This window comes from Mesoplodon bidens, assembly GCF_964165515.1.
Source record: "Mesoplodon bidens genome assembly, chromosome: 7".
NCBI classification, from domain to species: domain Eukaryota; kingdom Metazoa; phylum Chordata; class Mammalia; order Artiodactyla; family Ziphiidae; genus Mesoplodon; species Mesoplodon bidens.
In genome coordinates, this window is record NC_138164.1 from 40,827,162 (window position 1) to 40,839,327 (window position 12,166).

The 12,166-nt window shown below is 49.2% G+C and overlaps 1 protein-coding gene and 1 pseudogene across 2 annotated transcripts in view; both read right to left on the bottom strand.

Annotated features, from left to right (window-relative positions):
- LOC308620080 (centrosomal protein of 78 kDa-like) overlaps window positions 1-12,166 on the bottom strand; it is a 319,042-nt pseudogene that overhangs the window by 66,662 nt on the left and 240,214 nt on the right. The gene's annotated exons all lie outside the window — the stretch shown is intronic.
- Window positions 11,231-12,166, bottom strand: part of LOC308620425 (forkhead-associated domain-containing protein 1-like) — a gene marked incomplete at both ends in the record, with an annotated part of 101,606 nt that continues 100,670 nt past the window's right edge. Inside the window, one exon of the mRNA XM_081239963.1 lies at window positions 11,231-11,347. Coding sequence (XP_081096089.1) covers window positions 11,231-11,347 — 117 coding nt within the window. The remainder of the gene's footprint in view (window positions 11,348-12,166) is intronic.

Below are 12,166 nucleotides of genomic sequence, written 5' to 3' on the forward strand. Positions count from 1 at the left end.
GAGGCTTTTTCCAAGGGTCCCAGAGCAGGAATGGGAATGAGAGCAAAGTCCACAGAACAGGGTTTGAGGCTTCAGTGAGAATGAGGGGCAGTCAGCACCAGCGAGAGGAGAAACCTGTGGGGGCCCCTTGTGGGCACAGGCCAGGCAAAGCTGGGAGGAGAGGCCACACCATGGGCCTGGGGAACAAAGTCCCAGCACAGGGAAGGTCTAGGAATTCTTCTCCAGAGGCCAGGAGACGGGCGTGTTGCAGAGGGCACTGCTGGACGCTATTGATGGGGTGGTTGGTTTCACAGTCCTCTGAGTTTGGACCCCTCTCTACCACTTATTAGCTTCATGGTCTTGGACAAGCTATTTCACCTCCCACTGTCTGTCCCACACAGATTTATTGTAAGGGTCAAATGAGACGGTATGTCCCAAGAACAAGAAGTGGCTAAATTATGTTTGTTCCATGGCGCCTATTATTTTTCTCGGCAGCCAGCTTCCAAAATGGCCCCAATGATCCCTGCCGCCTAGAATTCATGCCCTGTGTAGCCCCTCCCACCCTGAATAGGGCTGCCATGGGTAACCAATATGATACTGTGGAAATGACGGACTGTTTCCTCTCAGGCTGAGTCATAAAAGACACTGTGGCCTCCTCTTTGCTCCCTCTTGAATCACTCACTCTGGGGGAAGCCAACTGCTGTGTTGTGAGGACACTCAAGCAGCCCTAGAGAGAAGCATGTGGGCTGAGGGACTAAGGCCTCCAGCCAATAGCCACATGAGCAGCCATTCGGAAGGGGGATCCTCCGGCTCCCCCTGAGGCTTTAGATGACATGACTGATGCCCCAGCCAACATCTTGACTGCAACTCATGAGAACTAAGTCACCCCCCGCTCAAATTCCTGAACTACAGAAACTGGGGGAGATAATAAATATTGGTTGGGGTTTTATCCATTACATTTTGGGGTAACTTGTTATGCAGCAATAGATAACTACTCCATTACTGTAGCATCATTTTTTTAACATCTTTATTGGAGTATAGTTGCTTTACAATGGTGTGTTAGTTTCTGCTTTATAACCAAGTGCATCAGTTATGCATATACATATCTCCCCATATCTCTTCCCTCTTGCATTGTAGTATCATTTTGAATAAAAGTGGGAAGAAGGGTGCATAAATGCAGTGGTATTGGGTTATCTCCTACGGTTCTTTTCTTGAAAGAACATCAGGCCCAGTTTTAGTGGTAGGTATCAATGAAGAATGTCTATGAAATAAAGCACAAAATGCTCCAGAATTTCATTTTAAAAATGAGCTTTGCCTCCAGGACACAGTTCAGTTACTTGGAAATCCCTCTGGGGCTTGCCACACTTTGAGTGGGTCCAGCCCATCTCAAGCGTTATCCCAACCCAGGACTGTCCGACTCCCTGATCAGAGAAGGTGGGATCTGAGACAGGCTTGATGCTTGGATGAGGTTTCACTGGCCGACATACGGGAGGAAGGTGAGGACCAGCGAGTTCATCCTTACGTTCCTGGTGCCCAGAACAGCACCTAGCCTGGGGGAGGTGCTCAGAAAATATCTGAGGACATCCCAAGTGAAGGAGGAGCATAAGCAGAGACCTGGGGGCAGCAGGGGGTGGGGCTGGGTGTGATTAAGTTGCAGAGTGAGGCAGAAGAAAAGCACAGATTCATACAGAGATGGGGATTCACGTGCGACTCAATGCTATGTCTGGCTTCTACAGCTGTGGGCATGTTTCCTGTTACGCGCCGACTGCTTTCAGAGTGATGTGCCCCTCCGAGGCTCACTGCCTCCTCCCTGTCACCTGCTTCTCTCCCTCCCCTCGTCTGTGAGTGGTCCCATCCTCTTCAGGTCTCTAGGCATGTCAGTTTCTGCTTAAAAACCTCCACTGGATTCCCAACACCCTTGGAATAAAAACCCAGACCCCCCGACCCTGCCCAGCCCCACAATCCCCTGTTCACTCCATGCAGCCTCTCTTGCCCTTGGCTTGTCCTTGCCCACGTGAAACAGGTCCTCTCTAAAAGAAGAACATAGCCGTGGAGGATACAACATAAACTGGTTAGAATCAGCTAGGTCCAAGGGGGCGTAAGATTCGACTTCCAGGGGGACTGGAGCCTCATTACAGACTCATTGTAATACATGAGCGAAATGACACACCCACCAGTACCAGGACAGTTCCGAGGCTGACCATAAATGTCAAAAAGTGGGTGGTGGGGCTTCCCTAGTGGCGCGGTGGTTGAGAGTCCGCCTGCCGATGCAGGGGACACGGGTTCGTGCCCCTGTCCGGGAAGATCCCACATGCCGCGGAACGGCTGGGCCCGTGACCCATGGCCACTGAGCCTGTGCGTCCGGAGCCAGGGCTCCGCAACGGGGGAGGCCACAGCAGCGAGAGGCCTGTGTACAGGAAAAAAAAAAAAAGTGGGTTGTGGCCCAAATCCTGGAAATCCCCGCCCCTTCCCCAAAATATTAGAGTTGTCACAATCCTCCCACTCATTAGCCAATAAAATTACCCACCCCATAAAAACTAACCACCCCATATTTAGGGGCCTCTAGCCTTCTGAGATAGCCCACACTCTGTCTGTGGAGTGTGTTTCTCTCTAAAGAAATCCACTTCTTACTTTGTCTCTCACTGAATTCTTTCTGCGATGAGACATAAAGAACCTGAGCTTTATTAAGTCCCGAGACCACATGCGTGATCTCGATTAAAAGATAGTGGGTTCTGACTGGGTTCGAGTCCCAGCCCACGGGTTCAAGTCCCACCTGAGTTCCATGGTTGCACACCCACTAAGCTGGTCCCCCTTGGCCTTCCCCCTTGAAGCGCTGGCCACCACGACACACAGTTTATTTTCTCCACAGCACCACTGCTCTCTGAAGTGGGCTTGTTTATTCATCCATTTACTTTTATTGTCTGTCACCCCCTCCCAAATCTGTGAGTACAGGAATCTGACTGTCTTGCTTGGCTCTCCCTCCCCGGAGCCTGGAACGGGGCCTGACACCTAGTAGGAGCTCAAGAAACATGTGGAAGCAATGAAGGAATCCAGGGAATCAAAGCTCAGCTACAGCTGTGCGTTGGCTGCCCCTCTCCCAACCCAAGCCCTTTATCAGGCAACCACCTCTGATAAAATTAGAAAATGGTTTCCTTTGGGCCCAAGTGCACTCGGCTGAAATGGGTGAGACCATGGGTGCCTTAAAGGAGTGACCCCAGTTTGTCCACGCTCTAGTTTGCACTCAGGCTGCTTTGTGGAACCACCCAAGCCACAAGGCGACCTGTGTTCTCCCTGGTGGGGCCAGTGCTCAGGAGACCTTGTAGCCAAGAGATACCATTCTCTCAAATATTTACCAGGCCCTGCCCTCGGAACTGGGCGGCAAGAAACCTGCACTGAGGGAGAACTCTAATGCACCGACAGGGGTGATCCCTGAGGCTGCACCCAGGTCAAGGGCACAGGTGTGCTGGTTGACTGGTGATGTCTGCAGGGGGAGGGCAGAAGCTCTGGGGCCTGAATGCAGAAGGGCCTCACCTGACGTGATGGCGGCCTCCCTCCTTAAGTTCTCGGCCTCGTGCTTCAGGGAGGTGATTTCTAAGTTTCTCTCAGACAGGGTCTGGCACAGCACCTGGTTGTAGCCTTGCTGTAGGGCACTGATCTGTGGAAAGAGGCAACACAGAGTCAGAGGGGGCCAGCCAGGCCTGCAGGACACGCCAGTACTTCTCCAACATTGGGCAGAGTCGGGTTGATCTTGGATCGGGGTGTTGGGGAAATCAAGGTTTTCAGTTGTCACTAGTGGAAGGGGCAGGAGGGGGCCTGTTCCTTCAGTGACCACCATGTTATCGGTCCTCGAGACACGGACCTTATCTTTGTGGCCACCCAGGGGCTCGGGTGCTGCTGTCTTCCTATGACCTGTGGGTTTGCAGCCATAAATAGACCAGCTGTTGGTTCCAGATCATCCAGCACTGACTGGATGCACAGCAAAGTTCAAGAGCCGGGAGCAGGTTATGAAATGAATTCCCTCTAATGAGAATAGAGGGTAGTTTATACCTCACAGAACACTCCAGAGTTTACAAAGCCCGTTCACACATGCTACACTGATACTCGTCACAGCGTTGCTGAAGGCTGACATTCCCATTAATGTGCCCATTTTGTAAGGGAGCCAGGTTGAGACTCAGAGAGGCGAGGCCCCCTGCTCGGGATCACGTGGCTGGTCAGACGTGGAGTCTGATTCAAACCCAGTCTTTAGTTGCCTGGTTCCTCCTTCCCAGGTGGCTTTAGGAATGAGTTTGAGAAGTTGGAGGCTGTAAAGCATGGCATGGACTCGGGAGCCGGACTGTGGCCTTCAAGTCCTGCCTCTGCCAGTTAACGGGCTTTGTGAACACAAGGAGGATACCATATTCTGTTTCCTTTTGTTCAGTCTGCACGCGGGGTGATGGTAGTCCCAACTTGATAGGATTGTTAGAAGTATTTTAATAAGTTAGCATGTGTACAAGTGCTCAGATCATGCCTGGCACACGGCACAGGAGGATGAGCTGTGACGGTCCACTCCTCTGACTATCCACGGGGTGTTTTTTAGTTTTGTTTTGGGGTTTTTGTGTGGTTTTTTTTGCGGTACGCGGGCCTCTCACAGTTGTGGCCTCTCCCGTTGCGGAGCACAGGCTTCGGACGCGCAGGCTCAGTGGCCATGGCTCACGGGCAGAGCCGCTCTGCGGCATGTGGGATCTTCCCGGACCGGGGCCCGAACCCGTGTCCCCTGCATCGGCAGGCGGACTGTCAACCACTGCGCCACCAGGGAAGCCCCTATCCATTCATCTCTTGATGACACTTAGGTTGCTTCCATATCTTGGTAATTGCAAATAATGATGCTCTGAACATTGGGGTGCATGTATCTTTTCAAATACATGTTTTTGAAAACACGTGTTTTTGTTTTTTTCGGATTTATACCCAAGAGTTGAGTTTCGAGGTCATATGGTAGTTCTATTTTTAGTTTTCTGAGAACCCTCCATACTGTTTTCCACAGTGGCTGTGCCAGTTTACATTCCTACCAACACTGTACCAGGGTTCCATTTTCTCTAAAAATTGTAAATTTTCTTCCTAGAGGTAATTGAGATGGTAGTTCAGTAATAACATAAGATCAGGTGAAGTCTAAAGAAATTTTAGAAAACCTGGATAAAGTAAGAAAACATCTGTTCGCTGGCATCTGAATGTTAGAGAGACACCAAGACATGTGGGCCAAGTTCTGGAGAGAAGGGAAACACAGACGCAAGCTTGACATTTGGTGCAGCTTTTCTCCTTGGGGCATTTGCGGATTCAAATCTTACAGCCTAGGAGCTGAAAAGCCAAGGAGTTCAAAAGACTCTAACCACAGAAGCTGCTGGCATCCCTTGACTTGTAGGTGCAGCACTCTAGTCCTGCCTCTGTGGTCACTGCCTCCGCCTCTTCTTTGGATATAATCTCCTCCTGTCTCTCACTTATAAGTACACTTACAGATGGCACTTAGGGCGAGGATAGTCTCAACTCAAAATCCTTATATCCGCAAAACTTTACCTTGTAAGGTAACATTCTCAGGTCCCAGGGATTAGAGCCTGAGATCTTTGGGGCCACCAGTCAGCCCACTGTAAGCCCTAAACGTCTTCTCTCCTGAGGAAGGTCTAGGCTGGGCAGAAACCCCGACAGACATCTACCAGAGGCCAGATTGAGAGCCCTTTTAGAAGGTCATTTCTCAGCTCATTTGGAACCTTGCTATTGCCCTTTTTTTTTTTTTCTTTTCTTTTCGGTACGTGGGTGTCTCACTGTTGCGGCCTTTACCGCTGCGGAGCACAGGCTCTGGACGCACAGGCTCAGCAGCCATGGCTCACGGGCCCAGCCGCTCGGTGGCATGTGGGATCCCCCGGACCGGAGCACGAACCCGTGTCCCCTGCACTGGCAGGCGGACTCTCAACCACTGCGCCACCAAGGAAGCCCTGCCCTTTCTTTTTTCTCTTGTTTGTCCTCAACAGGGGGAAGCATTAAGAGTAAATGAGGGGCTTCCCTGGTGGTGCAGTGGTTAAGAATCCACCTGCCAATGCAGGGGACACAGGCTCGAGCCCTGGTCCAGGAAGATCCCACATGCCGCGGAGCAACTAAGCCCGTGCCCCACAACTACTGAGCCTGCGTTCTTGAGCCTGCGAGCCACAACTACTGAAGCCTCCATGCCTAGAGCCTGTGCTCCGCAACAAGAGAAGGCCATGGAATGAGAAGCCTGCGCAACGCAACAAAGAGTAGCCCCTGCTCACAACAACTAGAGAAAGCCCGGGCGCAGCAACGAAGACCCAAAGCAGCCATAAATTTAAAAAATAATAATAAAAATAAAAAAATAAATGCATTAGCAGATTTTGGGTTTCCTCTCATCGTTAGTATATTGCTTTCATTCCTAAGATCCTAAAAAATTGGAAACCACTCCACTTACCAGGAACACACTTTGCAACACGGATCCAGGGGAAGCTGTTTTCTTCCGTAGACACTTCATGACCCCAGTTTCCACAACAGCAGGCACTGCTGGCTCTGCCAAGTTGCTGGAGAAGGGCACCTTATCTGCAAAGTCACGAATCCAAATGGGCCCCCATTGGCAAGGGTGGAAGGAAGTTGTTTGGCTTAGCTTCTTGGGGGATCAGAAGATTGGGAGTTCTGGGGGGGGGAATGCAGGTACCTTGCTGTCCCTTGGTACAACGTCAGGGGAACGAAAGGTCGCTGGTAGCTTCTCAGAGCTACCAGTTGGGGCTGTGCAGAGCGTCTTAGTAAATGCCATTTTGGTTGCAAATAACAGAAACTCAAACTGGCTGAAGCAAAAAAGGGGACATCTACGGGGAAGAAAAGATGGCTCCTGCCTGTTCAGACTCCTCAGCTTTGCTTGCCCTTTGAGTCTCTAACCTTCCGCATTTCCTTTCAGTAAACTCCTTTTCTGTTTAAGTTAGCCACAGGAGATTTCTGTTGGTTGCAACCAGAGAATCTTGAGTGATACAAAACGTCCTAGTGGAACCCAAGGGCAGGCATTGGAATGGGCCTTTCCAAGGAAAGAAACCAGGAACCAGAATGTCATCAGGAATCAGGGCAACTTTCTGCATCAGTTGGAATGCCTACAGCTTTTTTTTTTTTCCTTCATGGAGCTCATAATCCATTCATTTTTTCAATAAGCAATTATTGAGTATCTATCCTGTGCCAGGCACCCTGCTAGGTCTTAGAGTTCCATACAGGTGTAAAATATGCCAAGACCCCTGCCCTCAAGTAGCTCACATTCTAGTGAAGGTAAGACATGTGAGCACATAGAGTATATTCACAACACAGAATACGAAGAGCTATGCCATGGACACATATACACCAGCAAACATAAAATAGATAGCTAGTGGGAAGCAGCCGCACAGCACAGGGAGATCAGCTCGGCGCCCCGCGACCACCTAGAGGGGTGGGACAGGGAGGGCGGGAGGGAGGGAGACGCAAGAGGGAAGAGACATGGGAACACATGCACATGCATAACTGATTCACCCTGCCACAGTGCAGAAACCAACACACCATTGTAGAGCAACTACACTCCAACAAAGATGCAAAAAAAAAAAAAAAAAAACAAGAACTATGCCAGAGGGATGAAGCATGACTGTCTTCATAGACCTAGAAAGCCCAGATGCAATTATCCTGGTAGAGAGGGCCTGGGCAGAGAATCGCAGGTAGGTGAACCTGTGTGCACAGAGAACATGGTATGTATGAGAAGCTGCAAGTTTGCAACATCCGTGGAGCAAAAGAGTTCTTGCAAAAGTAGTGGGAGACGTGGCTGAAGAAATTGGTTGAGGATGAAGCATAAAAAATCCACTGAAGTGTGATCTTCTTTTCCTGAGGAGGCATGGGGGAGCCATGGAAGATTTTTAAGCTGTTTGAGGACATGGTCAATTCTCTGGGTTTCAGAAAAGTCTCTCTGGAGTCTGGGATGTGGTGAAAGTTGGGCTGGACCTTTCACCAGCGGGCATGCTCAGTGGCTCAGGAAAGGTTTTCGCTCTGCCTTGGGAAATTCTTCACGCCACTCTGGCAGCGGAGCTCGCCCCGCCCACGGCTTCTCCTCACTGGATTGGTTGAACTCAGGGAGGCTACCAGGAGGCCCAGTTGACCTCCCAACTCCACACCCCCGCCCCCGCCCGTTAACGCTCTGGGCGCGCGCTGCCTTCAGCTTAAAATAACAGAAACCTGGATGTGGGTAGATGGTAAAAATTTGGAGCCCCTCCCAAATGAACTCTAGCCATGTGGCTTGCTTTGTCTGATGAGATGTTGGCAAACACATGGCAGGTAGAGACTTGAAAAGTGTGCTTTGGGGCTTTCTCTCTCCTGTTGCTCTTGGAAACCTGTACCCACCACACGTGGCCTCGTCTGGCTTGCTGGGTGATGAGGGACCACACCAGGCAGAATCAGACGTCCCAGCTGAGGCCTTTCTAGACCAGGGTTTCTCATTCTCGGTACTATTGACATATTGGATCAAATAAGTCTTGGTTGTGGGCAGCTGTTCTGTGCACTGCAGGATGTTTAGCAGCATCCCTGGGCTCTACCCCTAGAGGACAGGATCACCCCCACCCCAGTTTAACAACCAAAGTGTGTCCAGACATTGCCAAATGCCCCCTGGGTGGCAAAATCGTCACCAGTTGAGAACCACTGTCCTAACCCAGCTTGCCTGGCAATGACCAGGCAGGCATGTACACGAAGCCACCCTAAACTAGCCCCAGCCAAACCAACCAGACCAGTACAAGGGGCCAGCTTGATGCCTGGAATCATGAGAACTAATAGTTGCCATTTTAAGTCACTAACTTTTGAGTGGTTGGCTCCACAGCACAAACAGGTACATCTGACTACAGTGGCTGAAACTGAGAGGATTGATTTATTTATACAACAGGATGTACAGAGGTAGGCAGTTCAGGTACAGTGCAGAGCACAGTGATGCCACTAGGCTCCCAACCAGGCTTTTCATGTCTTTCCACTCCATTGTCCTTTGAGGTTGGCTTTGGTCTCTTGCTTGTTACCTGGTGATCCCCAACATGGCTGTTCCAGCTCCAAGTCCGAGCTCCAGGAGAGGAAAAGGAGACAATGCAAAGGGACAAAGAGAAAAACTTTCTCCTAGCAAAGCCTTGTCTTTAATTCCAGAAGGGAAGCCCTGCCCAGGGCCTTCACCTGCATGTCACTGGCCAGAACTGAACAACACAGCCAGGTCTAGCTGCAAGGGAGGCTGGGAAATGAGGGCATTTCGCGTGCTGCTTATACAGTAGAGGGAGGCAATGACTAAGGGGCTTGTAGTGTCTGCTGCACTGTCTCTCTGGGGGTCGTCTTGGTTTCTTCTACTTTTTTTTTTTTTGCCACACAGTGTGGCTTATGCGATCCTAGCTAACTGACCAGGGATTGAGTCCGGGCCCTTGGCAGTGAAAGGGCAGGGTGGACTGCCAGGGAATTCCCTGGGTCTTGGTTTCTTGTCTCTACCTGTTGCTTATCTATCCTGGCCATCTCTTTCTAAGACTGGCTTTGTTTCTCCAAACACAGTAGGAGAAATGGCCACCCCAGCTGGGAACTGCATCAAGACTTTCAGCTCCGGACCCTTAATGACCTGTGTGGTAACTCCGTGTCCCACTTCCAAATATCAGGGGCACAGGTGCTGATTGGCCCAGCTTGGGTTATAAGAGAAACCTGATTGGTCTGGCTTGGGTAGACTATCTACTGATCAGCCAGTCAGGTGTGGCCAAGAGAGCAGCAGTAGGTAGGGTAAACCTGGTTGGGGAATGTGCATTCTCAGAGAAAGGGGTGTGTGGCTGAGGAGACACCTAAAGAACCATCTAGTTCAAGGAGTGAAGAAAGGACATTGCCATTGTGGGTTGCAATGTTGATACGGTAAAGATTAACACGTCCTTTGAAAGACCTCAAAAACAGTGGAGTCACATAGGCATTACATTTAACTTATGCAAATTCAAATATTTGTATTCAACCAAAGTAGTTTTTTTCCCACACAATTTGGCTTCCAAACATGAGCCAGCTACTTAACTACTGCCTGACCAAGTGATCTTTTCTGGTGCTGGAGATGGCTGTTTTGGATTTGGGGGATATGGTACAGTATAAGTAATATGTTCTTTATGGAAAACTGCTGGGATTTTCAAGATTATTTTTAAGGTCAGGTGATGCTCACCCTTCTCACTGTGTAAGAAGCACCTTTAGAGGAAGATCATGCAAATCATTTTTCCCATTTCCTTCTAGTTTTAATCAGTATAAAGAATGCATTTGGTTTTAAAATATCAAAATACTTTTATTGTGGCTTTTTAAAAATAAAAATAAATGATATTCATGGCTTCTGGCTCTTCCTCCTGGGTTTTTTTTTTTTTTTTTTTGGTGGTCTCTGGCCACACAAGAAAGGCAGGGAGAGAACAGATGGCTGGAGAGAAGGCAAAAATGAGGGTCTCTTCAAACACCACGGGAAAGGGGTGTGTCCACCTGGGCAGTGTGTGTTCTTTGATGACTGGGTACTTGGTCTGTCCTGATGGCCTGGGACTTGACCTACTGGGCTGTCTTGGTGTGGCAGAATGGGCAGCGTGAGATGACGTTAGAAACCTGGGTTCCAGACCCAATTCTTGAATTTACTAGCTGTGTGACTTTAGACGGGCCATTTAACCTCTCTCGGCCTCAGCTTCCTCATTTGTAAAATGGGGAACATAATGCTATTTACCTCCCAGGGCTTGAGAGAGGATTAGACGAGAAGTGTTTTGAACACCGCAGAGCGCCATATAAACATGACTCACTGTTATGGAAGCGATAAAACTGGTTGCTGTTCACATTTATTATAATCAATTCAGATATAAATGCACTATACCATGGCCCCAACAGCCCTGAGGTTACCATTCTGTCCTGTGGCCCCAGTACACGCCCTGGGTTTTCTCAACTGCGGGCTTCTCAGAGCTCCTTGGAGGTGTGACATTTGGGTTTGTCACTACCCAAACACATAATTGCATCTACCAGGCCTAGGAGTCTGAATTTCAAACTTATTCTTCATATGCCTGCGTATGTTTACATTCATAATATCTGTGAAAAGAACCCCTCTCCTCACACACTCCAAAATACAGTATTGTGCAAAATACCAGTCTAGGAAGCAACACACTAGGGTAGCAACCTTTAATGTCCTAAAAAAGCATCTTAGTAGTTTGACGCAGAAGAGTTACACTGACTCACGGAGGATCACGCGAGGCCCAGCGGGACGACGTTTCTAGTTCCTTCCACCAGGTTTAGTAAACAGAAGGCTCTGGCTGGATTTGCTGGACATTTCTCTCTTCAGCATCTCCCTTCCTTGGTCCATCTTTGGGGTGCCTTTTCTGGCTCCAACCTACAACAAGCAAGAGCAACAAATGCCCAAACTCTATAATTGTAGGGAGATCCCCAAATATTTCTCAAATGGCATTTTTTTTTACTGAAAATAAAATCTTTGTTGTAAAAAGTATTTATATACACACATAGACGTGAGCAAAACGAAGGTAAAATGATCCACCATTATCACACTACCCACAGGTAACCTTATTCACATTTTGGTGTACACTCTTCCAGATACACAGATAACGTTTTCTTCTGACATTTGCATCTTTTTTTGAACCAGCAGTTTCTGATGATAGGCAATTTCATTGGGATGGACTTTCTCTCGAAAAGCTGTTACTGAACTGAATGCCTTATGTCTCTGATGTCTTAGGAGGGTAAAATGCAGCATACTCTAGGGGGTCTGTCTAACCCTTTTCTGAGCACTACTCCTGGATCCAGGCAGCCATGTGTGTGACTCTGTCCCTGGTCATAGCTGATCGGGCACTTGGCACGGGCTGGGCTTTTAAGATGGTCACTCCCAGGATTTGGGTTATGGGTTCTAAGGTGCTACTTGCTTCCTGGGCTGGTCCTTTGAACTGGGGGACCATGAGGTCATTCCTTCCTGTCACATGGCTGGAGAGAGCAGAGATCAGGGGAGCCACACAGAGACACAGAGAGGAGATACGGCCTGTGTGTGCATGTGCGCATGCTTGTGTGTGTGTAAAAGAGATGATGCCTGAGATCTGATGGCTTACCAGTTCTATTTCGAGGCCAGGCTCTCTTTCAGCTCCCAGTTTTTATGAGGCACTCACCCCTATATCCTTAAAAAAGCCCCCTCCCCACCTTTTTTTGT